The sequence below is a fragment of the Rhizoctonia solani genome, chromosome 7, assembly GCF_016906535.1.
Source record: "Rhizoctonia solani chromosome 7, complete sequence".
NCBI lineage: Eukaryota > Fungi > Basidiomycota > Agaricomycetes > Cantharellales > Ceratobasidiaceae > Rhizoctonia > Rhizoctonia solani.
In genome coordinates this window covers 1,464,021-1,490,524 of record NC_057376.1, presented here as the reverse complement: position 1 = coordinate 1,490,524, position 26,504 = coordinate 1,464,021, and the positions used below count along the sequence as shown (strand labels likewise).

General features: G+C 48.1%; 5 protein-coding genes across 5 annotated transcripts; 3 read left to right on the top strand and 2 right to left on the bottom strand.

Annotated features, from left to right (window-relative positions):
* Positions 1 to 481: 481 nt before the first annotated feature.
* Positions 482 to 15,435, top strand: RhiXN_06651 (Sodium/hydrogen exchanger family; the record flags this gene model as incomplete). The annotated part of the gene is made up of 43 exons (XM_043326467.1): positions 482 to 590; positions 651 to 1,084; positions 1,135 to 1,274; positions 1,328 to 1,596; positions 1,646 to 1,790; positions 1,844 to 2,018; positions 2,056 to 2,590; positions 2,643 to 2,914; positions 2,988 to 3,035; positions 3,084 to 3,185; positions 3,235 to 3,379; positions 3,435 to 3,545; positions 3,595 to 4,218; positions 4,272 to 4,452; positions 4,508 to 4,671; positions 4,721 to 4,849; positions 4,955 to 5,088; positions 5,139 to 5,583; positions 5,637 to 6,288; positions 6,372 to 6,863; positions 6,916 to 7,026; positions 7,095 to 7,830; positions 7,886 to 8,244; positions 8,301 to 9,035; positions 9,097 to 9,909; positions 9,959 to 10,367; positions 10,418 to 10,528; positions 10,581 to 10,595; positions 10,648 to 11,052; positions 13,025 to 13,212; positions 13,266 to 13,314; positions 13,366 to 13,439; positions 13,492 to 13,669; positions 13,730 to 13,845; positions 13,899 to 13,951; positions 14,009 to 14,093; positions 14,142 to 14,310; positions 14,361 to 14,413; positions 14,467 to 14,536; positions 14,587 to 14,724; positions 14,794 to 14,985; positions 15,045 to 15,355; positions 15,405 to 15,435. The coding sequence occupies 43 exons, from the start codon at positions 482 to 484 to the stop codon at positions 15,433 to 15,435; spliced, it is 10,707 nt and encodes a 3,568-aa protein (XP_043181899.1).
* Positions 15,436 to 15,586: 151 nt separating this feature from the next.
* RhiXN_06650 (uncharacterized protein) lies at positions 15,587 to 16,952 on the bottom strand (the record flags this gene model as incomplete). Its single annotated transcript, XM_043326466.1, has 3 exons — positions 15,587 to 16,012; positions 16,070 to 16,174; positions 16,230 to 16,952. 3 exons carry the CDS (start codon positions 16,950 to 16,952, stop codon positions 15,587 to 15,589), a joined length of 1,254 nt encoding a protein of 417 aa, XP_043181898.1.
* A 119-nt stretch (positions 16,953 to 17,071) lies between these two features.
* Positions 17,072 to 18,211, top strand: RhiXN_06649 (Use1 domain-containing protein; the record flags this gene model as incomplete). Its single annotated transcript, XM_043326465.1, has 4 exons — positions 17,072 to 17,287; positions 17,340 to 17,416; positions 17,469 to 17,547; positions 17,603 to 18,211. 4 exons carry the CDS (start codon positions 17,072 to 17,074, stop codon positions 18,209 to 18,211), a joined length of 981 nt encoding a protein of 326 aa, XP_043181897.1.
* A 251-nt stretch (positions 18,212 to 18,462) lies between these two features.
* Positions 18,463 to 20,776, bottom strand: RhiXN_06648 (cohesin subunit rad21; the record flags this gene model as incomplete). The annotated part of the gene is made up of 6 exons (XM_043326464.1): positions 18,463 to 18,678; positions 18,733 to 19,494; positions 19,545 to 19,768; positions 19,823 to 20,406; positions 20,458 to 20,573; positions 20,627 to 20,776. The coding sequence occupies 6 exons, from the start codon at positions 20,774 to 20,776 to the stop codon at positions 18,463 to 18,465; spliced, it is 2,052 nt and encodes a 683-aa protein (XP_043181896.1).
* A 1,063-nt stretch (positions 20,777 to 21,839) lies between these two features.
* On the top strand, positions 21,840 to 26,450 carry RhiXN_06647 (phosphoribosylformylglycinamidine synthase; the record flags this gene model as incomplete). The annotated part of the gene is made up of 5 exons (XM_043326463.1): positions 21,840 to 21,891; positions 21,946 to 22,091; positions 22,135 to 22,255; positions 22,304 to 22,365; positions 22,416 to 26,450. The coding sequence occupies 5 exons, from the start codon at positions 21,840 to 21,842 to the stop codon at positions 26,448 to 26,450; spliced, it is 4,416 nt and encodes a 1,471-aa protein (XP_043181895.1).
* Positions 26,451 to 26,504: the final 54 nt, after the last annotated feature.

Here is a 26,504-nt window from a genome sequence, read left to right as displayed (position 1 = left end):
AACCAAACAAATCCCGCTCTCAACACTACCTTGTGACCATCGTCAACCCTTGATTCTGTCAAGTTCTCAGAATTTTAGCTTTTCGAATTTAGTTTATCTTACTGGCGTGCGGCCGTCATGGCTGTAACACCTCAAATTCTCGTCCCCGCGTTTGGTATACGGAGTCTGAACTGGTAAGCAGGTGTTGTCATTTGCGCCACACTGGTACCAATCCCCGTAGGCTTTGCTCGTACTATGCATCGTTATAGTTATACTTGTATCATTTTTTATATTCTACTGGAATCGCTTTTTGGGATGGATGCTGGGGCGTGGTTTGCGGTTTTTATGGTGGAAGAGATATAACATGTGGATTGAGTGCCGTGAGTATACTTGTTCACCCCGCAAGTTACATGTATTAACAAAGAGCATTACAGAGTCAATCCAGTTTGCCTTTCTAGCTGGACGTATTCTCCTCAAAGATGTTCAGTATCATTCTAGTAATATGTCCATCCGCGTCCTTCACTGTCACATTACATGGCGCTATTGGCTATGGAGGACCCGGGAAGGGGAGGAAATTCAGTATGATCATACTGTTGGTGAGGAACCCAAAAGTACGCAGAACAAGTTGGATACACGAGTAGTCCAGGGTCACTAAGTTGTCCTACGTGCAGAATCCAGTTCAAACCGGAGCGATGCTGAATTACCTTGCCGAGTACACGCATTTTTTGAAGGGGTTGAATGGTTCATTTATAACCGAACGCCGTCCTATAACGTTATAATCGAAAAACTCGGCGTTCCAGATGTCCTGGCTCCTCCGGACGTCGAGGGAACCACAGAGGAGACACCACATCCAGTCCTTGCGACAACATATCCTCCAACTCCTTCGTCCTCGTCTCAAAAATCCGTAGTTGACGAGAATCAAGGGATTTGGAACAAGCTAAGAACTGCGGTTTGGCGTGTTCGAATGCCTGAAATCGACTTCAACGAGATTCTTCCAGTGGGGTTAGAGTTTCGCAAAGGCGCCCTGGTCGTAGGAAATGATTCAACCCCGTCGATTCTGATAATGGACATTGCTGGGGGCACTGGATCTTATGGAGTATCACAGGTTTGTTACCAGATGTACTCTTTCATTAGTTACTAACAAGTTATTTCCAGTCCCGGTCAAAGTATGACGAGTATAAGCAGATGTACGACATCCAGCTTGGACAAGTGAAACTCATCACTCGGACTAATCCCGACTACCGAAAGAGAATGGTAGATCGAGGGAATGAAGTCGTCGAACACATTGGTGATTCGTGAGTTGCTAATGTCGCTGTCTTCTTTCCGTCGCCTAAATGTAAGTTTATAGGTCGAACAACTTGCCGCCTGGGTCCCTTTCGTTCGAGACGTTTCGCCAAATTATACACCGCTTGAGTCTTCCTTTTTCTGCCCCTGCGACACCATATCTTTCTGGTGCGGCGCCATTCCCAAAGAAGTGGGGAGGTCTTGCACGTTATCACCACACCAACAACGATAGCAGCGAAAAGACTGGCATTCTGCACGAACCAGAATACGCCAAGGTGACATGCCTGTTAGAGACCCCAGCGCTGAACATTATCTACTATGGAGACGTCGCCGGTACGTTATCTCAATAAGTATTCCATATGAGTCATTGACCTTCAGTCAGGCAAGGTGCCTCATCATGCCAAGACAATGCCTACGGAACCCGTCGATATAGGTAATGGTGATGAAGCACCAGAGTGGGGTATTGAGGTGGAGTTACATGGGGGCCCAAGCACAATTACATATGGCCCTTGGGCTGACCGTCAACGGTAAGTCTTTTATTTAACCGATCAGTAGGCCCAGTGTATATGACATACCTCAGTGTGCATTGGCAACAAATGCTCGCACCGTCTACGTACCAGAATACCCAGCCAACTCCCAAACTTAAAACCGGGGACCTCAGGCAGTCCGTTTCATTGCGCGTATCAATTCGATTTCGGGACGAAGTCAAGTTCCGTATTCCGACACGTGAACCTTCCAAGGCAAGTAGTTTGTTAGTAAGCTTTTGATGCTGAATTATTCATGTTCCTTCAGGACTGGCGATATGATGGTCAGGGTGACCTTGATATCCAAAGGCGGAGACATCGACGCTATGGATGGCTCGATTTGCGAATTGAAGCTGAATCGTTTATTAAGTACACACTGCCTATGGTGGCATCGTGTGACGGCTATACTGCTATCGAAGCTAACCTTAAGACGGTTGCTGCTTCTTCGAGCGTGAATCAAGTTGAGTTCTTACGTGCCGATCGATGCACCATACGAGCTACCATGCCGACTCCCCATAAATGGAATGCCGAAAGAAAGTGGGATGTTCAAGTAGGACTAGTCAAGCCAAGTATCAAGTTACTCCGGGACCACATCAACCTTGTTTCAGATATAGTTAAAGACTGGACGAGCATTCCACTTCCGCCCAATTCTATGGAAGATGTAAAGCGACTGGCCACCGAAGAGTATAACCGTTTCGTCCCAATTACCTACTCATTGGGAGTGGCCTTGGAAAGCTATCGCCTGGATCTGTATGCGAACGATCACAATATTGTAGATTGGCCGCTTTCTCACGTGGACAATTGTAAGTTCAAGTATAGTCTTATTATAGTGTGTACTCATATACCTGCGCGCAGCATTTCTGACCCTTACTGGCCACAACTTGAGCACCAACGTATTGATTTTATCCAACGAATTCCGCCCAGAGTTTTCGGCAACGCCTTTTGAGGTTATTGCACCCAATTTAGATCTGACTCTTTCTATGCCCAAATGGAATACACACAGCGCATTCAGTACCCCTCGCACATCGAATATTGGACATGTGAAGTCGTTGTCTGTATCAGGTTCCTATACATCGTATGCGGATATCCGAGCGGATGCGGTGGATCGATTGAGAATGGATATCGAGGTAGGTTAATTACTTTGGTGATTATCTGGTTATTGGACAGCCTTCTTTTTTAGGCAAAAACATTTTATTCAAGGCATTTGGCTGGGCAATTCGGCATCTAATGGTAGTCAAGGAAAACTATGTGAGTGACCCTTGAATAAATAGCCAACGGAGATTAACAGAAGCATAGTTTGGAATGTTCACCAACTTTACGATGCGAAATGAATTCTTTACCAAATTGCACAGTCAGAACCTGGGTGATCCAGTTCGCGAGAAGTATAGGGAAGGCCAGGTAGGCAATCCGCAACCAAGTAGCCGCACCAGCCTCACCATAAGTTTAGACGAATCCGTTTGAAATTGACATGGGTCTTGTGGTATCAGACAGTCTGTTGGTACTGCCACAGGAGGTGTTTGACTGTCAGGGCGCTACCTTGGTGCGACTTCCAGAGTTACAAGTTATTTTGCGCTCGCATGAACATGCTATGGGTAAGTTCGAGTCCTAACTACGACCATCCTGCGATTAGATTCAGTCTTTTAACAGAAATGTCGCTGAATGTTGCCCCATTCTTACTCTCTGTTACGGAAACCGCCCCGGTTACTTTTAACCATGAGGATAATCAAACAAACCCCAAGGACTGTTTGAAGGTCGAAGGTATCGAATAATGTCAACTGTGGTGAACCTCTGACCGAGCCGTGTTTAGGTATCGATATCACGGCGAACCGCCTTTTCGGTCCTCAGCCGGAAGTCGCGACGTACTTGTGCATCTGGGAAATACTACTAGGAGAAATCAGCGGTCGGCTCTCGGTGTCTTCATTAGTGGGAATTCTTGCATCTGCTCGTGCCTTTCGAATCAATTTCGCGGACGATTTCAACTCTCCATCAAGTGATTTTGCGCCTCCTCCACTACCTGACGTTACCTTTTTGCGAGTCACATGCCCCTTGATAGATGTGACAATTGGATTGGGGACCACTATTGATCACATACTACCTCGTCCGCAAGAAGCCTATGAAGACTCGTTATTGCACTTTTCGATATCAAAGGGATTCTCCATCCGGTTGACGGATCGGCCTCACCCTTCATACGCATCTTGTATGCGCTTTGATCTACCTAATATCAGCTTTCGAATCCTTCAACGAGTTACTGGCTTCCACCAAACTTGGTTCGAGCTTGCCAGCATATCTGCCGATATATCCGGGGAACAAGCAAGCGCGCCATTGGGATGGAAGGAGCACACGCAAGAACAGCTAAACTTCCTTAGGATGCAAGATGCTACAACTCATCGAGTAGGGTTTCTGTATGGGTCTAACCTTCCCGTTAGCGAAGGTAAATTGCTTCGTTACTCATATTCTTGCTTATGGCTGCTCATAAAAGAATAGTACCTCGACATGGAGGTTTGACGTATTTGACTCCTCTCAAAGTTCCTTTTGGATTTGGAGAACACAAAATTCGGCCTAACTCAACTGCAGAATCAGGTTTTGAGGGGAAGGAATATGCCGATTCGTTCCGCTCAGAACAGGACGAGGTCATGACTGAGGCTTCCCGTGATGCTAGGGTCGCGTGAGTCGGGCCGCTCTTTGAGGTAGAGGTAGATTGATTCTAATGGCATTTTTAGGAAATCGAGGCCAGTAACCCCACAGGTTGTAATCGGGAAATCTGGTTTGATGTTTAAGGGTCGTAATCCTACCTTGGACGGCGAGATATCTTCAGGAGACGAGTCTGACAACGATCCTTCGGAGTACGAGCCAAGTGTGACAAGTAGTGTAGTAGCATTTGGAGGTCGGCGATTCACTTTCCTTTTCCAACTGTGGGCTGATAGTGGGATTAGAGGATGAAATTAGTGTGCAATCGCCGCAGTGGCCATTTGTTGATCATTACCGTCAAGCGCTTCGCCGTTACAGGCCCGTATACAGCGGATATAACGCAGAATACGAAACATTTTGCCTGAAACATGCAAGTATTTAGTGTGCGTCTTACAGGAGCTCTCATACTCAACTCAAAGCAGGACCCCACGCGATCGTTTCGTGATCCAGCTGAGGATACATCATATGTTTATCTTCAGCAGCTAGGAAAGATGCTCAGGATAACGAAGACACTTCATCACTCAAGATTACAGTTCAGCACGGCTTGAATGTTATGGTTACTCCAACTTGTATACCGTTCACATGTCAGTTGATTACGGAGTTCAATACCCGAGTCAGTCCAGTTCCATGCCCACACTAACGTGAACGCTTACTTCCTGCCAGTCTTCCACACTAGACTTGCTTGTTGATTCGATATTGGACGATTTCCTGGATATCCCTGTTTCCAACCACAATGGCACTGCAAATCGTCTGTCGGTAGAAATCGATATTCCGCTGACAAGGATAATGTTTCTTCAGAGCCTCATGTCTTCAACGGAAGCTGATGCACTCTCCACTGGCGTACGCAGACACACCGCATTACCTATTCATGTTGATGCGCGAGTTCTGGCACTCTTCGATATCGAAGTACAACAGGCAGCTTGTCGATTGGAAACACTTAGTAGCATCGATCACCAGACAACCATCTGCGTGAAGGCTAGCTCGATCGACTCTCGACTTCGAAAGTTAGTCAGTAAGCCATTTGCGCACTCGGGCTACGAACTGGAGCCTTCGACTGATAAGTTGCGGCTGAAATTCGCTGGAGCTGGCCTCGATCTATCACTCAGTGGTTCATCTTGCACAGCCAGGCTAATTGTGATGCTTTCGATATGTTTGTTTCAGATAAGTCACCAGAGATCTTAATCACCGCACTGGAGGCATCAAACCATAGCATCGGACGCGTTACTTCTTTCATGGAGTCTGCTTCGGAACTTTCTTCTCGTCGCCGTCGTTATCTCGTTTGGGCAACTATGAATCTACTACAGGGACAAACTGTTACAGCGGACCCATTTGCAACGAACCTACCGTCCTTCTTAGTTCAGACTGGTCGTCCCGGGCGACTTCGGTCGGATCCTTCTTGGAAGATTTTGACTATACTTCATCAATGCATGCGTCAAATGGGACCGGATAAAAGAAGGGAGTTACAATCCAACGTACTCGCGCCAAATCTTGAGTTACCAATGAAAGAGCTCACAGAGCTTTCGCCGCTCACGCAGAAACGATGGGCCGAGCTATACGGACAGGACGAGCAGGGATCCCATAAGGTCCCTGCGATCCTACAAAAATTGTTCCCTTCAAAATCCGAGAATCATTCCCCACTCCTATTCCGTGGAACACTCGCTCTTAGCTCCCGACACACCAAGTTTGTTCTTCAAAGCCGGGAAGGGGACTATAACGAAATGAAACTTGGTGACTTCAACCTTCACCTGCGGTGCTCAACGGCGAATTACTTGCCACAGCATCTCCCTGAATCTATTGTTGCGGATACGGAAAAGTCATTGCACGTAATTGGTGCCATCTCTGCACGCGAATTGGATATGTCAATCTACCCGTCATGCGTATTGTTCATTCGCCAAGTTCTGTTTGTGCAGCGTCAGATGACTGCATTGGGAATCGACCACAAAAACCGGTGCAATCCAACAAGCCTTTTACTATTCCGTTCCGGCACGTTGTACTGGAATTGGCGCTTTCCGCCTCATCGCTTGCCTTTGCTGCTCCAGCCCAACAAATTACCTTTGAGGCTCAAACATCAGGTTGCACTACGAGCATCTCTTCTGTCATTACCTTACCCGAAGCTCCGTCACCTCCTCGCGGATCACTTTCTGTTAGTTTCACCGCAGATGCCATCTTACTCCAGGCGAACCAATGGAAAACCAATAAGGCTAGTAAATCTCTGCTGGCAGGCATCGAGCTGCGTCATGTTGTAATTCATGGAGCCGCCAACGAAGACACAGGATCGTCAACTCATGCTAGAGTTCTACTATCTTTAGATCAGTTCAAAATCAACGTTCCCCGTAGCGTGCTTCAGCTGTACCGATTCATCGATAGTTGGCGAACGGAATATCTTCCGTAAGTTGACTCTTCACTACGTATTTATTTTTCTAACTAATTTTCTGTTCAGAGCGTACGACTCTATGATCCAAGATCTATTATTGGAACTGGACTACAACCCCCGCCCTAGGAACCCCTCGCCCTACAGTCCCGCTTTGTTTTCAGGCGACCTGAAAATAATGTCCATGCACAAATGCGCGAATTGCGGACTGAGTTACATGTCATGCATGGCACATGGCTTACCTGGAGCGTCCTGCACTCTGTTACCTTCTTGGACTTGAAGGGTACACAGGAGACTGAATTTGGTCATCGAATTGGCTCGCAGGTTATTCAACTCATAAACGGACAACCCAACATCGGCAGACCAACGCCTAACACAAACTCTGTATCCTTGGAGCTCCCCTCTCTTAGACTCGAAGGGAAATATCCTCAGTTAGACATTCGTATGCATGTGGACCGTTTCTCGGTCACTCTCAAACCGCAATATTTCGATGACTTCTTGGCTGTACAACAGAAGTTCGGGAGTGATTTTAATGAGCTGGTTGACCTTGCAATTGAGTTCAAAACTCAACGTGGTACTCCACTTACGGAGCCTTCAGAGACTATCCCAACCATGTTCGCAAAGTTCGATGTGTCATTCACGTTCGACGGGTTCCGCATTGGAATTGAAGGACCTTCTTCCACTCAGTATTTGGATTCTTCAACCATCAAGGGTCAAGTTCACAGCGGCACACAAAAACGATGGAGCTTCGGAGTGGAGAGTTTGGCACTATCCTTGGCTCACCAGTCTGCTCCTCGCCGAGCCCGCACAAACTTCGATAGAAAGTATCGGTCTGCTTACATGGTCTTTGATATGTCAGCCCATAATATTGAACATTTGGATTCGTCTCAAGAGAACCACTTGGGTATTACAATCAATTTTGTACATGCTGTTATGCAACCAGCAGCGATCGCTGAATTAGGAGATCTGATCGATCATATTCAGGTATATTTGATATACAACATAGCCCAAGATGATTAGCTTACAAACGTACATACAGGCGGAAATGTTGTCCAGGCAGGAGCAACGTGCAGCCGAGCTTGAGGAAATCCGTCGTAAGACACGACAGGTGATGCGAACTTTAGAGCACAACGACCATCCGCATTCAATCCGGGAGACCAAGACCTTCCTAGATAACCGAAAGATCGAGTTTACTGTCAAAGACACCGGCATTGTCTTCCCCTTGACTCTACAAGATGACCTCATGCTGCCGCAGATGGGCTCTTCTATTATATCCCCTTTTAGTCCTTCCTCAGTGCCCGCACTCCTGATTTCTCTTAGTTCTGTTTCATTCGTGACGCAGCGGTACGAAACCGGACAAGCCAAAATACAAGAATTTTCATTCCAATTCGTCCCCGGGTAAGCATGCCTCTTAGAAGTGTATCTATCGATAATTCCTAAATGTTTGTGCTTAGATTCGATCAGAGTCAGCCTGGTCACTTCAACGGAAGTACCCATGACACACGCAACCGCATGATATATCCTTCGATGGAGGCCGAAGTGCGCTCGACCTCTACCCCCACCACACGGCAAGTTCGGATTCGAGCCATCGTTAGTGGATTCGAGCTTGATATTGAGCCATCAATCGTCAATTATGTGTTTTCCATCGTGGACGTTTATCGGCAAGGAAGGGATCGCATATCTAGGTTGGCGACTTACACGACAAGATCCGATGCAGCGTCCTCTATTACCCAGTTGGCTCCTGCAGTACCTTCCAATGCACAGTACTCGGCTGTGTTAACTACCAATATCAAAGCTTCGTTTGAATTCAAAAGCGGGCGAATTCGATCGCATACACCTAGCGTACGGGCGAGTGACCCCGAACGGACTCAATCCGTTCCTACGCTTTCACCTCAAACTGAAATCTTTGAACATGGGACCGACATTCTTGACCTTCCTATGGTTTCGGCCTGGTTAGAATACAAAGCAACACCTGCATCTCAGAAAGTGATGGGCTCCACAACCCCGAATCAATCCATACTGGTTTGCGATACGACTATTCATCCCATCTCAAATGTTCTCAAACCTAGCCTTTGCCTTTCCTTACTGACGTTTCCAAGCGTGTACAAGAACGTTTGGCACATGCACCCACACCTCCTCGGTCTCCCGGCGCCACTCCTTTCTCCGATCTATCAACAATCCATGAAGGGGTTTCACTCGATGATTCGCCTGGCGGGCTTCCGTCACTGGCAGCATGCAGGTCATATTTAGTTTGAATATCAACAAGTCGACTCTGGAACTGACTTGCCAACCTGATGTTAATGTCGTTGCTGGATTGAACTGGGAAAGCGGTGGCTTTGTTGTCACTATCTCACCAGGGGCACGGGAAGTGGCTGTAGTCGGAACGATGACTTCCCTCACAGCTGGAATTCAGCACGGCTATCTTAACGAAGACTCCATTTCCGCTAAGGCGCAGAATCTTACATTTTCGGTGGACTTCCGCAAACTCAAAAGTGACGAAGACGCGACCACAAATTCTGTTTCGGTTGTTATCAATACAGAGATAGCTGCGAAGATGCGATTCTCTCGTCTCCAGGATTTACTCTGTTTCAAGGCTGTCTGGCTCGACCGCATCCCAGTGTTCGACTCTCTGGTACGCCCGCCACCTGTACACTCGTCCGTGAGCGTGATCAAGGCCGAGCTCCCTGGCAGTAACTATGTTCCCCTGACGCAACCTTTCCAAACACTGGTTCTCGTAAACGTCGATAAGGTCAACATCATGGCGGACCTGGGGCCCACCATTGCTCAAGTTACCTTGGATATAGAATCACTCACATTCAGAACAAGGCTGTGTGAAGATGTTTCTGAGGCCACCCTCACCATGGCCAAACTGGATCTCTTATCCGAACGTGCGGTTATGGGCTACGTTCATATGCCAGACTTTGTATTCCAAACTGTGCGCCGTAGGCACGGAAAACTTTCTCATGATATTGATGGTCATGCAAAAATGCTGGAGCTCACGCTCAAGAGTGGAGATATTGAAGCTGCAATGGAGTACGAACGTCAGCATTTAATGCATTTCCAGTAAGTTCATTGTCGACCAGCTCAGGTTTCTGAATTGACGCTTGTCCAGTGCGGACCCGTTGCATGTGACTATTTTCGATGATTGGTCGAAGGTTGACTCAAACATACCAGTTCAAGACCGAGAGGTGCTGTTGGAGTTTGGTATTCAAGCGGGAGAAATTCTTGCGTACTCCTCGACTTCAACTATTCCGAAGATGATATCCCTAGGAGGGAAACTCGCAGCGCTCATTAAAGCACAGAAGCTAGGGGCAGCCCGTGAATCAAATGCTTTCCGTACTAGCCAAATGCCCAAGCCCGACACTGCGCTCTCTGAGGTTGCCGCAGCCATGTTGCAGTCTGCCCGATCGAAGTTTAGGGAGACCGAAACATTCCAATTTGCTGTTATCCAGAGGCTAAAGCTCAGTATCAAGACACTGAAATTGGCCGTACCTCCAGTGACCCAGCAACGCGCCGAAACGGTAAGAAGCTTTTGTACTGATTGATTACAACCTAACAGGCCTGCATATAGGCACTTTTTACTGCGAGACAAGTCGAAGGAGAACTCCATCGAACAATCCGACCTCATGAACCACCTCGACGCAAGCTGTTACTTGAACTAGGGGCATTTAGCATTCGAGGGGTACCGCAACAGGGCGGACAAGACATGCAAATGACTGCACGGGATATTTTAGATGCATTCCCGTACGGTTCGCGCGTCTTCTTATTCCCGCTACTCGCATCATTATGCAAACGAAGCAGACGGACAATAAAATTTGCTACGACTTCGCTATCAATCTTACACATCATCCTGTCGGAGACAAGGGCATTTATGTGGCGTTGAGTTTTGCCTCTTGGAATTGGCTCTTGGGTATTAAACGAAAGTTCGAGACCGACCTCGAGACAGCCTTTGCGGAAGTAGCGCAACTAACCAAGGACACAACCCCAAGACACCGACGCAGAACTGTTGACACTGATCCCGGTGGCAGGAGCACAGATGATGATGCTGGAACACGCACTGCATATCACAGCCCAGCTCTGACCCTCGTTCTCAGACCCCTCCACCTTCGTCAGCACCTACATCGCCACATGGGGCAAGCATCCCCACTCCTCAATCTTCCACGAATGTCATATCCGTTCAGCCGATTAGCGGGTCTCGGGTCTAGAGTACGAAGAAAGCGAGTCGAACGTCTCTATCGATGCACCAACGCTCGAGGTACTTGGTCGTGCCACACCAGATATATCGAATACTCCTACTTTCAAGGGGTTGAAGAAGGCGCTACCCACCTGGGTACACGAGTACACCACGCTACCAATAGAGGAAATTATGAATGTGTTGCTAGAGGTATACAGTAAGCAATTGAGATCATCGAGATCCGATGCTATCGAAGGAGGGTACTGAGTGCCATGGTCCGCTTTATTATCTTGCTTTATCGGTCTCTAATATTTTTTATTGTCATGTACATATGCGGTATCTAAGTAGTAATTTCTAATCGTTTGTGCACGTTACTGGATTTGCATTATGCATCATGTACCGCGGCCAAAGCGAAGCTGCGACCGAATTTCGAGTAAGTTCGACATGTTTAGAGTGTAAGGTAAGGCAAAATGAACAAAATGGACATGTCCCCTTGGTTGTATACGTATGCCCGCCTAATTGGGGTGCTGGAGGCGGTGATTTTGCTGGCCAAAATATTTCTGCTGGTCCAGTGGTCGGATAGCCCATAGCACAACATTATAGGGAGAAGTTATTTTGGACATTAATTGACACATGCATACACAAACCTCATTTTTACTTTACCAGTTTTATTCCATAGTTCTGAACAAATTTTCGTTTCCGCATAAGCACAATGGACTTATCTGAATTACCAGTTCAACACATTGTAAAACGATTCGCCTCTACTTTAGCCAACATGCTTGTATTTGATTTGGTTCAATTACCCAGACTCGTACACATGATTTGACTCGTTTACAGAATTGGATACAAGAATACGGGGCACAGTAAGAAACTATCAGCCCGCACTCGCGGTGCGACCCAGGTAGAGTCGGATCGACTTCCTGAGGGAGGTAGAAAAGCACGCCCGCGAGCCGTGCGTCTACTGTACAAAGAGAGAAACGAATCGAGAGAGAAAAGAAAAAGAAAGGCCGAGATGAGACTGGCATACAATAAAGAACAGAAAATGCGAGAGGTTGAGATAAAGCACAAAAAAATTATGCTAGCAACAGTAATATGACTGGGTGACGCGGGTGGGTCGCATGAGATAAACCGTGCGAGTGCCCAACGGGGGCGAGTAGCGACTCGTCACCTCCACACTGAGTATATATGAGTACTGAATCTAGGTGCGACCAAACAAACGCGCACCTACCACTAGCCATACCCGAGGTCCCAGCTGGCGAATAGCATCTGTACAGATCATGCACACAGTTCGCGAGTATAGGAAGACAAAGAGAATCTCTAAAAGGATAGGGGGTCGCCTTCGCCGATTAGCGAATCTGACGAGAAGCGTTTGGAAGCAACAGCGGTGCTCACTAAGAAGGGGCCCAGCCAATAGAAGAGTAGATTAGGGCGATGACAATCGCCGAAACATAACAAACTGCCGTCGCGAGTTAGCATACAGCGAGGGGGTTGCCTGGACGCGCCGGCGCTTAAGAACGCACAACCCATGAGACTCCATCAAATACAGATTTAAGGAAGTTCCCTGGAATCTTTGGTGCGGGAAAAGTGGCTGGAATGATCTGGGGCCCAAATTTTTAACAGTGTCTCAGATCATACCGAAAGTCGTGTTGCCCAGCAATGTTTGTCTAAATATGCTGAATTACTAGTTTTATGACAAACGTGTGACTCTTGGCACTACGTAAAAGGGTTCTCCACTGCAAGCGCTATTTAAAAACGGAGATTATCGGTTCCTGGTCCACTTATCCACATCATCGCCTGACTCTGCCCAAGAATTTCGGACTTGCTTGTACATTGCGCTAAACAAGTCTCCCGTTATTCTAGAGCAAAGTCCTGATAATTCAACGATTTTGTTTCGAATGAAAGTTGTCTGCCTGAGCATCTACACACCCGCCGTTGGAACTCAATAACACTAGCCAGTGGCATAGCTTCGTCATGTAAGCCAATCCATCTGACATCTATATCTAGCTGATTTTCGGGAGCAAATTTAGGACTAAAGTTGAGATAGACACATCGGACCTAAACATTTGCCTGGCGACCATGTCGCTTTACATTTGTGTATATGGTCAGTACGAGCTCTTTTTTATCTGGGGAGAAGCGATGCCTACGCCGGCCCTAGGTCTCGTGTCTTATGTTGTCAAACATAGGCTCTACCTGTAAGCAAGCGAGCCCGCTTGGCCATTCAGCTGGAGCTAATTAGGAAGTATAGATCAGAGCCACTAATCGCATCGTTGTTTGGAATCATCGTAGGGCCAGCAGTAAGTTAATTCCCTTCGTGTTATGCCATATAGTTTACATGGCTTGAAAAGGTCCTGGGATGGGTTGATCCCAATTTATGGAAGCCCGAAGAAGATAGAATGATGGGCTACAAGGATAGTTTGACGTATGATTCCCTCTCCGCTCTCATTTACGTCATACTAATGGCCCCACTATAGTCTAGCTCTAACCCGAATTACTATCGGAATCCAAGTGTTCTTCGCTGGTGTGGCTCTTCCCAAAAAATACCTTAAATCACAGTTTCAAAGCCTCGTGATGCTTTTGCTACCAATTATGGCCATTGCATGGATAGTGTGCGGGTTCTTGATTTATGAGCTTATTCCAGGGTTGACATTTGTGAGTACGGGTGTTTGATTGATGCGCGTATAAAAATTGACCCAAGGAATGTTGTTACAGCTGGAAGCACTGATCATATCTGCGTGTATCACTCCTACGGATCCTATCCTTGCGAACGCTATTACCAAAGGAAGGTATGCAGAGCAGAGCGTGTCGTCAGCTGTTCGTAACATCATGTGAGTGTAAAGCTTTTCAGGCGATGTTAATGACCGTAACAATGGATTCATAGCGTCGCTGAATCTGGAGCAAATGACGGATTGGGATATCCATTTATATTTTTACGTGAGTAGTAAACCATGGGCTACCCGGTCACATAACTAACAGTACACTTGCCCATAGCATTGCTTATGATCATGGCCCGCAGTTCTGAAGAGTTTCATGGACCGAACCGAAGCTTGAGTGGCGTTATTGCCCGCTGGATTTAGTAAGTTATTTCCCTCTTCGGTTAGCTCGTTATACTAACTTCATTCAGTGAAACCTGGTTATACCAGATCGTCCTTTCAGTTGTATTGGGTCTCCTAATTGGTTGGGTAGCCCGAAAATCTTTACGATGGTGCGAGGAACGACATATGCTTGACGAAGATAACTTTGTAGCATATGGCACCGGGCTCAGTTTCTTTTGTCTAGGATTCTTAGGAATCGTACGTGTTATTGGTTGAGATGCTATGTTGATATTTAGCCAAATATTTAGATGGGATCCGATGACTTATTGTGTTGTTTCATTGCTGGAAACTCGTTTTCATGGTAAAGCAGTTTCTAGCTTACAAGCCGTTCGACAATTCAACAGGTATAATTAGGGATGATCGCCAACGTCTTGCCGCTGAAGACTCGGGTTTCCAGGACATTATTGACATGCTGCTAAACGCAGTAAGTAAATATCATATTTTCATATCCAGGCTGGCCCTTAATTCAATCAGGGAATCTTTATGTACATTGGGGCTATTATCCCTTGGTATGCATATAATGACCCGACCACCGGAATCGTGCCATGGCGAGTTGTAGTACTCGCCATTTGTGTATTATTGTTCCGCCGGCTACCTTGGGTAGTTTCAATCGTAAGTCGGCAAGCTTTCACGAATCGTACGAATGTTCACACACATCGATATAGTACAAAACGATCCCAGCCATTTCGTCCCTCAACGAAGCCATTTTCATTGGATGGTTTGGCCCCATTGGAGGCAGGTAGCTGCACTCCGCTGTTTGAATTGGGTTTGACCCTCGAGTTTTCAGTCTCTGCCATTTTCTATGTTCAGATCGCACTCAAGTATCTCCCCAAAGAGTCTCGAGACCAGGTTAAAAGGACTGTCGAGCCGGTTGTATACTTTGCAAGTAGCTTATTTCTTGTCCCGACCCCAGGTGCTTATAATTCCTTTAGATGGTATTTAGTAGCATCCTCGTCCATGGCATCACTGTGCCCGCATCCAAACTCCTTATGCACGGTGTAACGCTCACTCGGACGCTCACCCAATCTGGTCTCCCCGGCTTGGAGAAACGCGATCATCGAGATGGTCGGCCCGTTACTGTCGACGACATTCGCCGCATCGGAGTTCCCATTCCACTCCCGGTATATCATAGTGAGACGGGAAGACGGGTGTCCAGCACTTCTGTGCCCGAGTCAATTGCGATGGGCGACCGGGCACCTTCTGACCAAGAACGCGAAACGGGGGTCGAAGGCCGTACGGTAGTGTGAGTAAAAATTGTGTTCGAGAGGGATAAGGCCTCATATCCTTTGCAGATTCCAAACTCCCAGCGAGCCAACTGTGTAAACCCGGCCAACATTGATGCTAAGCGAACCGTCAAGTGCTTTACCGGCGCAAACGTTTTCTAATTTTTCTCTATTAAGATCCCGTACATACATAAAAATACAAACATTACGACTGCGAAACGAAATACTATGATCAATGGTATAAGAAATAATTAAACAGCAGTTAAGATATCCTCAACTATAATATCACAAATTGAGCGCCGTGAATGCTCAAGGGTTTCGAGACCCAAGCTTGGGAGTGACCGTGCCCCTCGTTCGTCCTCGTCGTCCCAGAGCAACGGCCCAAGGGCCTCATCTTGTGGTCCATTACGCACTCGTAACCGATGCGTAACAACTCGGATGAATAGTTTTGCGGCATCTACTGCCGTGGGTCCGTACTCGGTACTCGCATCGAGCACACGAGATACGACTGTTGATGCTTTGAGCAGGGTTTCAAAGTCTCTTTGGGCCCGGAGAGTGAGGAACGATCCATCTAATTGGTGATGGTTTCGCGCCGCGGATATGAGTGAAGCCGCGTAAACTTGGAGAGGAAGTGGTAATCGCATTTCCTTTGCTGCTTTCAGCATGTGATGGATGTTCTAGAGGCCTTAGTGAATTCACGCAACCTTGGACTTGAGGAATTATGTTTAACGTACCTCTTTTGATAGCATGGACGAATACATGAGGTGATGCTGCGAACCGCCATATGATAGGTCTTGGTCGGTCAACACGATCGTCATACTATACCCAAACACGTCAATCTGTTCCTTGTTAGTATCGGGTTGGCCGTTCAATAGTGATAAAAGGAAGGCCTACCAAAGGTTTAATAATAGGCGAACGTTCGCGATCATCCCGTCCTCCTGAGTGAACATAAACTAGCAAAAAATCATCTGGTAGATTCCATCGCCCGACACCAATGTTCGTATCCCCATAGTCATCCGCGTCACTGTCAATAATGATGATTCGCGACTTTAATACGTCGACAAACGTCTGCTGTACGGCCCGACTGGCCACTTCTAAATGAGATACAACCAATGCATTGGGAACACGGATCGCGGATGGTTTACGTCTTGGAGGAAGTGACACCGGTCGCAGTTGATTAGACGGGCGCAGTTGGGTTAGTTCGAGCGACTGTACGTTGGGATATGAAGACGGGCGACTGGGAGAAGTAGGCGGGGATATTGGAGACACAGCTCGATGTTTAGAACGAACGGGGGAATGTGGTTTAGTATGGTGAGCGCCGTGAATAGTGCTCACGAATGAGTGTTCGGGGTTATGACCAGATTGAGAGATGAGAATGCTCCGTAGAAAGGACAATGGGGTATGGTGTTCTTTAGCTCGAATTCGCTGGATCAGGGGCGCTGTGAGGGCTGAAAGCGTGTTAGTCACTAGACTCTTAACTCGTCCAATGCCATCCTCGGGAGTTCTTATTAACAGGTGTTTGTAGCCAGCGGCGATACATGTCAAGAGAGCGGCAGTTATTTCCGGATGTGTGTCAATTTCGAGCGTAGGCAGTTCGTTAGACAGTTGAGTAATCATCAACTAGTAGGAGCTATTCCTAGGTTAAGAAAAGTAGAGCAAGAAAGCTAACGTGGAATAGAATTCAAAGTCTCAGGGGAAGATGGTCAGACGAAACCTTGAGACCAAGAGTTTGGTGCATGCGTCATGAGCTGGGCGCTTGTTCCATTGACAAGGCAGCAGGGGACACGTTGAATCTTGCGACGACCATAATGAATTCTGAATCATCACACAACCAAGTAAACCTCGCTCGTCTATTGAGACGACTCGAAAAGGCCGTTCAAAATCAAGATTGGAATTACCAGAGCCTTACTGAAAGCAGTGCGACATGGATTCGAGCTGAAGGTATGCTCCAAGTGAGTGCTTTATTTCCCTTTAATTCGTGGGCAAGTGTCCTCAAAAAGGTAGAGCATCGCATATGCCAAAAAGCTTTTATCGAGCGTCAGAAATGACGAGAGTGACCTCAGTTCATCCATAACATCTTCGTGAGTACCGCGTTGGCTCGACGCCATTACACAATATGACTTTTGGATACAGGAATCCTAGGTCAGAGTACTGGCAGGCTACAGAGAGCAAGATCGCCGCTCTAGAATCTGTTCTAAATGATGTCAGGTCGGTGAGTAACCGAGTCAATTTCTACTTACCGGCGCTCACAATCGCCTCGTTTCCAGCGCGCACAACCAAAGAAGCCTAAGGCTCCCTCCTATCTCTCCCACGTCCCACCTCCACGACCTAAACTAACCCTTCAGCCTACTGTCACCATTACGGCTGACGAAATCAAATCTCCTGAAGAAATAACTTCGCAGGCTCTATTACCTGTAGAAGAGAGAGAATTAGAACCCAGGAGTCCACAGAGCGCCTTGCTACCTACCACGGCCTTTCCAGACTTCGGGGGCAAGCACACGAGAGCAGAACCGTCCGATTCGCTTCTTCCTCCTCGGCCTCAGCATTCCTCCAGCAATTCCCCGACCACAGACCTCCCTGCATTTATGCAGACTTCGCTTCAGACACAAGAAGACCTCTCAGAACAGCTTGCCCTAATGGCTGCACAATTAAAACGAAACGCCCAGACTTTTGCTGCGCAGCTGCATGAGGATAATACGTTGGTTCAGCTCGCACATGACCAGCTCGAAGGGGTGCATACTCGCGTCAAGACTGAACGATCGACTTTGCGCGCTTTTAGTGCAAAGAGTGGGTATACCACATGGATGACTATCGGAATAATCATTGTAGTGATCATATCCTGGGTCTCAATGTTCTTGATGATCAAGATCACATAGATCATTTTCGTAGATAACTATTGGTATCTTTGCTTTATTCATGTATCTTTGGGCTTAATCACGAATATCGTATTTCAATGGACACGAACGAGCGTACGGGAGCAGACTAAAAGATATTGTATTGAATAAACGTAAGGAAACAAATACAACCATGTGCAGACGAAACTAGCACAATACATGGATAAGAGAAAAGAAATAAACAAGAGTGAACCGCACAAGAAAATCTGTAGTGTCCCATAAAACTCGATTGTTCAATCCATTTCTCCTTCAATCACAGAAGAGGCACTAGGAGTCGCTTCACGCCCTGGGTCCACCTCACCGGGAGCTGGCACATGTTGTTCCCACAAGCGATCCTTCGCACGTACTTCGATATTGCTAAACTCGGACTCTTGTGACACCTTCACGCAGTCACGGGTACTCAAGAGCAACAACTCGAAGAAAAATGCGGATGCAGCTCGACGGGTAGCCTGGTGCGTCATCAAGTTAGTCAAGTCAGATAATTAATCGAATGCCCAACTCACCTTGGTAGACACCTGCGCAAAGCTGAGGACCTTTTCTTCCTCAGCCTCGTCAGGTTGCAGCCGATCCTGAAGAAGTGCAATCGCCTTGGCAGTATTCTTGCTCACGCCTTTAACCTGGCCCTCTCCCACAATATCGCTCTCACTCGTCTGAGTTTGGCTTTCGGCACCCCTGGTACGATGGTCAAATGTAGCAATCGCACACTCGGCATCGTCAAAAGTTCGCCCGGGTCCAGGAGTAGAGTACCGAGATCGAACGTCATCGTCACCTGCCACAGACTGGGCTCGAGACTTGGGCATAGAGGGTTGTCTGCCCATGCTTATGTCCAGCGTGATGTCGCCAAGATCAAATGGCTGGTCGTCACCCAGCCCACCAAGGCCCTCACTGATCGGAAGTGTGACATCTGGTCCAAAAGATGGCCGTTCGCTCGGTGCACGTTCACTCGGCTCACGGTGCATACCGTATTCGACTTCGGGCTCTTCCCCCGGTACGGATATGCGTGCACGCTTTGGTGTGCGGATGTCTTCCTCTTCGTCTCGTTCTGCTTGGGCTCCCGGGGTGGCAACCGGAGTAGCACCACGAGCTCGGCGTAGGTTGGTAGTGGGGAACATGAACATCTCGGCGAGAGCGGGTGGGAGGCCAGGGGGAGCTGCGCAGAAGAAGGTACCATTGGGCGTAGTCTTGGTTGGCAAGAAATGAGCGATGGGGTCGGCACGAATCTCAAGGAGCCTCGCAACCGTAGTATTATTAGGAAGGAATTGTTGCTGGTAGGCAAAATAAGAATCGATTGATTCGAGCTAGGAGGAAAACGCACCTCGGTTTGAATCGCACTGAGGTCTTCGTCCCGTCGACCCCGTCTCTCGTCAACAAGTTCCGCGACGCTATCAACAACCACTCTTTTAGCGGTGGTCTTTTTCCTGCCAGAGAGCTTTGCAGTCTCCTCGGCCTTCTTGGAGATTTGCTCAGCGGTCTTTGCGGTGATACCAGGGAGTACATCGCCTGCGCCAGGGGTTGGGGGAGGCTCAGATAGAGGTGTAGCTGGATCGAAGAGTTAGTGCGAGTTGGGTTTCGAAGGGGATTAGAAAAACTTACATGCGCGCGATCGATCGGCAAGTGGGGTCTTTTCTCCTTCAAGTTGGGTGGTATCCTCGGGGCCAGCAGGGGTAGCAGGGGTCTCCCCGGGAATGGGACCTGGAGTTAGAGCCGCCGGCTCATCAAATCCGATTCCCAGGTCGAGCCCTCCTTCCAGCCCTCCAATGTCTAGATCCATACCCAGGTCAAACCCGGTGGTATTCTCAGGCTCGAGAGTCAATTCACGGGTCTTGCTACGACTTCGCTGCGTGAGACGTTCCAAATCATCGTCCCCACGGCCCAGGAAGGCGGACGCAAGCGATTCACGAGCTGAACGAGGAGCCGGGGCGTCTCGGGGAGCTTCAAGGCTCATTGTTTCGTCGCCATCAGCGTCTTTGGTGCTGAGTGCCTTGTCCCCATCTAAATCCAGACCCAAGTCAAAGTCGATATCTTGGGAGCCAATCCCATCAAGGGGCCCGAGATCAAATCCGTATCCCGTGTCGTCTAGGGCAAGTGTAATATCGCCGACGTTGGCAAGTGTGATATCGCCCGGTCGTGCCAGGTTCTGAGTCCCAGATACCTGTGAAACAACAAAGTCCAAGTCCCTAATTGTCGGTTAATTGGAGCTCAGGTTGAGATGTATGTGATTTACTTACCAATTCATATCTGGCATGAGGAGATCAATATCAATACCGTCACCAGAAAGAGTAATGGCGTTTCTAGGTACTTGTAGTTGATCTTCAGTCATGTCTACAATCCCGGGTCGAAAGGCCTATAGGCTGTTTAGTGAATAGTGCTATCTTCCAGGGAGGGCATGTCACTCACCAGCTTGATTTTCAACAATGCTTCGTTACAGTCGTCGAGCAAATACTTGGCTTTACGACTATAAATCCTACATACTCCCAATAATAGTTGACCACTCAAACGGAGTGCCATGGGCACGATCTCTTGGCCTAGGATTGCATCTGAAAGCATGTCTCAGTGCCATGTTCAATCCCCCTAACCGCGTGGACCTACCAACTGACTCGGAAATATCGGTTTGAAGAGTCTATTGAGTTGATTATAAGCATATCGAAGCTGTGACTAAATAAAAGAACGTGCCTGGGTCTTGGATAGCTTACGCTCCCAGTGAGCAGCAAGCCACACCTTCCCCAACGGCCCTCGTCTCGACAATATCGCCTCCGAGTAAAACATCTCGCCGGCCGATTCCTATGTTTAGCACAAGACTTCAGGAAGATATTCAAAAATTATACGAATTATTGAAAACCAAAATGGAGGAGGCGATGTACGCGGTCAGGACCCAAGATGTATCCAACCTGGAACACGACCGGCGCTAGTCGTCAAAACAACAATTACGTAATGTCAGGTGACTAGTGCCGTGGCTGGCTTTGACCACTCCATATTGACCAAACCCATGACTAGATATACTAATACTGGACGAAAGCGCACGTATTTGGAAGCGGGCTTCGACGAGAAATGTGCCAGAGAATCTCCAGAATCGGGAGCTCCTGAAAATGGGGATTCTCAAAGCAAACGGAGGCGAGGAGATAAAAAGGCCAAGAAAGTGAAAGGTATGCACTGGGCAAGGCTCCACATACTCGTGTATAACTTAATGATTGCTTCCAAGTAGATGACTTATCCAGAAAGCAGTCTTCAGAGAGTCGTAGATTAAAGAGAATTGATGAAAGACGCAAAGATACTACATGTTTTGCGTGTCGGGAAAAAGGTCACGCCGCCAAGGAATGTCCCAAAGCGAATTTAGATGTCACAGACGATGATGCGCTGTCAGTAAAGAAATACATAGTTGGGATATGCTATAGGTATGTGTCTATACTTTTGCTCTCCAATAGATCTCAGCGAACTGTCTGGCAGATGTGGGTCCAAGAAGCATTCGCTTTCAAGATGCAAGAAACCTGAAAATTCAAAGAATCCACTACCATATGCATCTTGTTTTGTCTGTAAACAAAAGGGTCACCTTGCCTCTAACTGTTCACAAAATGCTGGTCGAGGAATCTACCCAAACGGTGGGTGCTGTAAGATGTGCGGGAAAACAGATCATTTGGCCAAAAATTGTCCACTGCGAAGACCTGGTGAGTTGAAGGCACTCAAATATTGATAAAACATTCATCTATATGTCTAAGCAGAAGCCGCCAAAGAGAGCGTTTATTTTGGCGGAGAACACATGGGTGGTGCAGACGAAGACGACTTTCACACTCTAAGAAGAAGAAATGCGGACGTTGATAAAGAGGAACGAACAGAACAGTATATAGCACGAACCGCCAAGAGAGAAGTTAGGGCAGCGCCGACACCCTCCATCGTTAATGGGGTAGCAGTCAAAAGACCGACCGCAAAACCCAAGGTTGTCGCTTTCTGATTGGGCGTACGGGAATGGTTTACTTTTTTGGCTATTTGGAATTCTGGATCACCCTCCATCGGTCAAAATTTTGCAAATTAGTTTGTGTATATTTGTACGCTCGTGATTTTCGTTTGATCTTCAGTCAGTCCGACGATCTCTGCTCCACGAGCTCTCTGGCTGCCTTGAGTTTCTGCGCCAATATAAAGTAGTAAGTGAGGACCTAAGCATCGTTGATTTGTGCATTTACCTTGTGTACAGGAGAGTATGATCACCCTTCAAGGATCTTCGCCGTTTTCGGCTACAAGGTTGGCCGGAATTCTTCAGTCAGCTCAGAAGCACATACCCTCTCTTGAGAGCATCGATGCGACTTATATTCATTTCGTCAAATTTAAAGGACCCGCCGAAGAAAAGACTTTGGTTGACAGCAACTCCCTGGAGCGTCAAATCCTGGACGCCTTGCTTCTTTATGGCGATGATATCGTTACTCCTGAAACCCGGCAAGCGCTTGTACGACCTGAAGACTCTCAAATCGGCACTACAGTTGCTTATGTCTACCCAAGAGCGGGCTCGATATCCCCGTGGTCTAGCAAGGCAACCGATATTGCTCATATGTGCAGACTTGATGCTCACGTTGATCGCTTAGAACGAGGCATTGCAATCGTCTTCCACAGCTCCGATAAACATCAGCTTTCTCTTAGTGCTATTTCACCCATCTCTCACCTCCTGCATGATAGAATGACTCAGACTTTATCTCTCCAAGCACCGGTCTTCGACGACATTTTTGTAGAGCACGCACCTGGTAGTCTGCGAACGGTTGATCTAGTTGGGGCTACAAATGCCCGTGAAACACTCTCCAAAGCAAACAAAGAACTTGGCCTTGCTTTAGCTGTGGATGAAATCGATTACCTGGCCGACGCGTTCGTAGACGGCCCGAATCCTCTGGCTCGTAATCCCACCGATGCAGAACTCTTCATGTTTGCTCAAGTCAACTCTGAGCATTGTCGCCACAAAATCTTCAACGCGGACTGGACAATCGACGGAAAGAAGCACGATCATTCTTTATTCCAAATGATTCGCAATACCGAACGCATTAACGGTGCAAACACTATTTCCGCATACTCGGACAACGCTGCAGTCCTGCGCGGGTCTACTGCCCCGCGTTTTGCTCCTCGTCCAGACGGGGAGTACACCTCTGAGGTCGAAGACATCCCTATGCTCATCAAGGTCGAGACTCACAACCATCCAACCGCCGTCTCCCCCTTCCCCGGAGCAGCTACTGGTTCCGGCGGCGAAATTCGAGACGAAGGTGCCGTTGGTCGAGGATCAAAGCCCAAGGCAGGGCTATCTGGCTTCGCAGTTTCGGACTTGCGCATTCCAGGTTTTATTCAGCCATGGGAAGCTGATTTCGGGTACCCCTCTCACATTGCCACCTCGCTCGACATCATGATTGAGGCTCCGCTTGGCGCGAGTGCATTCAACAACGAGTTCGGTCGTCCCGCTCTCGGGGGATATTTCAGAACCTTCTCGCAACGGGTCAGTGGTCAAGACTGGGGATACCACAAACCCATCATGATCGCTGGCGGGTACGGGAACGTTCGCCCTAAATTCGCTCTCAAGACCGGTGTTCTCCCTGGCGCTGCCTTGATCGTCCTGGGTGGTCCGGGGATGCTTATTGGGCTTGGTGGAGGCGCTGCCTCTTCGTTGGCATCAGGTGCCAGTTCTGCCGAACTCGACTTTGCGTCCGTACAACGCGAAAATCCGGAAATGCAACGCCGCTGTCAGCAAGTGATCGATGCCTGTGTCGCGCTTGGGGATGCCAACCCAATCCTTTCGATCCATGATGTTGGGGCCGGAGGTCTCTCTAACGCACTTCCAGAGCTCGTGCATGACTCAGATCTAGGTGCTCGCATTGAGATACGTGACATCTTGGTTGCTGATGGATCAATGTCGCCCATGGAGATTTGGTGCAACGAATCTCAGGAACGCTATGTTCTCGGAGTCAAGCAGGAAGACTTACCACAATTTAAGCAAATAGCTTTGCGAGAACGTTGTCCATACTCGGTTGTAGGAATCGCCACCGAAGAGCAAAGACTCATTGTATCGGATCGCATACATGGGGATACCAGCATTATTGATCTGTCTATGTCCACTCTATTTGGCAAGCCTCCCAAGATGTCTCGCGCCGACGCGCATCCACCCCAATCTACTTCCAATTTTGATACTTCATTGGCCACCCACGTTTCTTCCTCTTCTTTGACTTCGCAAATTAGCGATGCCGTTGACCGAGTACTCAGGTTGCCGTCCGTAGGTTCCAAGTCATTCCTCATAACTATTGGCGACCGAACTATCACGGGCCTTGTGACGCGGGACCAGATGGTTGGCCCTTGGCAAACACCCGTTTCCGACGTTTCTGTCACACGCACTTCCTATGGGTTCGACGTGCTTACAGGAGAGGCTATGGCTATGGGAGAGCGCACCCCTGTCGCAATCCTGAATCCTGCCGCTTCTGCGCGGATGGCAATTGCCGAGTCACTTACTAATCTTGCTGCCGCGTCTGTTGAGAGCATCTCAAAAGTCAAGCTGAGTGCTAATTGGATGTGTGCCGCATCCAGAGCCGGCCAGGGTGCTGCACTATATGCTGCCGTTCAGGCTGTTGGTCTCGAGCTGTGCCCTGCCTTGGGCGTCGGCATTCCCGTCGGCAAGGATTCCATGTCAATGTCGATGAAGTGGAAGAAGGATGAAGAAAATATGGATGTGTCGGCGCCCTTGTCGCTCATCGTTACCGCCTTCACTCCAGTTGATAACGTGCGCAATACTTGGACGCCAGCTCTTCGAGGAGATATTCTGGAACCTACCGTGCTTGTTTTTGTTGACTTGGCCAATGGAAAACAGAGGCTGGGAGGCTCGTCTCTGGCTCAGGTCTACGCTCAAGTCGGGAACGAAACCCCCGATGTCGAAAACGCTGCTATCCTTCGTGGCTTCTTTACGGGGTGCTATGAATTAAAAAGTACATCCCCTAGCATCGTCCTGGCATATCATGACCGTTCAGACGGAGGACTTCTTACCACGCTGGTCGAGATGGCCTTTGCCGGCCGATCCGGGTTTAATGTTTTACTTGAGTCCATTGCACAAAACGAAGAAAGTATTATACCCGCTCTCTTCAATGAAGAACTTGGTGGTTTATTCCAAATCCGAGAGGCAGATGTTCAAAAATTCAAAGCTATACTGGCGAAGCATGAGGTTGGCTCCAACTTGGTTCACGTACTTGGCCTTGTCAATCAGAGCTCGCAGGACATTTCAATTACATACCACTCAAACATCATAATTTCCAGTACTCGTCCCGAACTGCAGCGTAAATGGGCCGAGACATCCTACAAAATGCAACTTCTCCGCGATTATCCTCGCGCCGCGGATGAAGAATACTCGACTATCTCTGATGAAGCTGAAACCGGCCTACGATATGACTTAACATTCCCGGAGCCGCAGCCTTCGCTCACTCCGGCATCCGGCCCTAAAGTTGCTATCCTTCGCGAACAAGGGGTCAATGGTCAAATCGAGATGGCCTGGGCATTCGCTGCCGCTGGATTTACCTCGATCGATGTTCATATGTCAGACATTATTGCGGGTACTGTTGATTTGTCAGGGTTTAGAGGTGTTGCTGCCTGTGGCGGGTTCTCATACGGCGACGTGTTGGGTGCTGGGAACGGATGGGCGAAGTCTATCCTGCTGCATGACGGAGCTCGCAAACAATTCACCGACTTCTTTGCCCGAAAAGACACATTTGCTTTGGCTGTTTGCAACGGGTGCCAGCTTTTCAGTCAACTGAAGACTATTATTCCTGGCGCAGAGAGCTGGCCAAGTTTCAAGCCGAATCAGAGCGAGCGATTCGAGGCCCGTGTCTCTATGCTAGCTATCGAGGATACGCCTCAGACAAGAAATTCAGTGTTTTTGCGACACATGCGTGGCTCGAAACTACCGGTCGCCGTCGCACATGGAGAAGGGCGAGCTACATTCTCAGATGACCCATCGAACTTTGTTGATGCTGGCCTCGCGCCTTTGAGATACGTTGATTCGACTAGCAAGCCTACTCAAAAATATCCAGCAAATCCAAATGGCAGTGTCGCGGCGGTTGCGGGGGTTCAGACACCTGATGGTCGTGTGCTAGCCCTTATGCCTCACCCTGAACGTATCGTCACTCTTGAAAGCAATAGCTGGTATCCGCCTTCGATTGCTGACTGGAAAGTTGGCCCGTGGTATCGTTTGTTCTTGAGCGCTCGCGAATGGTGTCAGTGATTATCAATGTAATGTTTGAATAAAAATGTAAATATAATTAGATATACAAGTGAA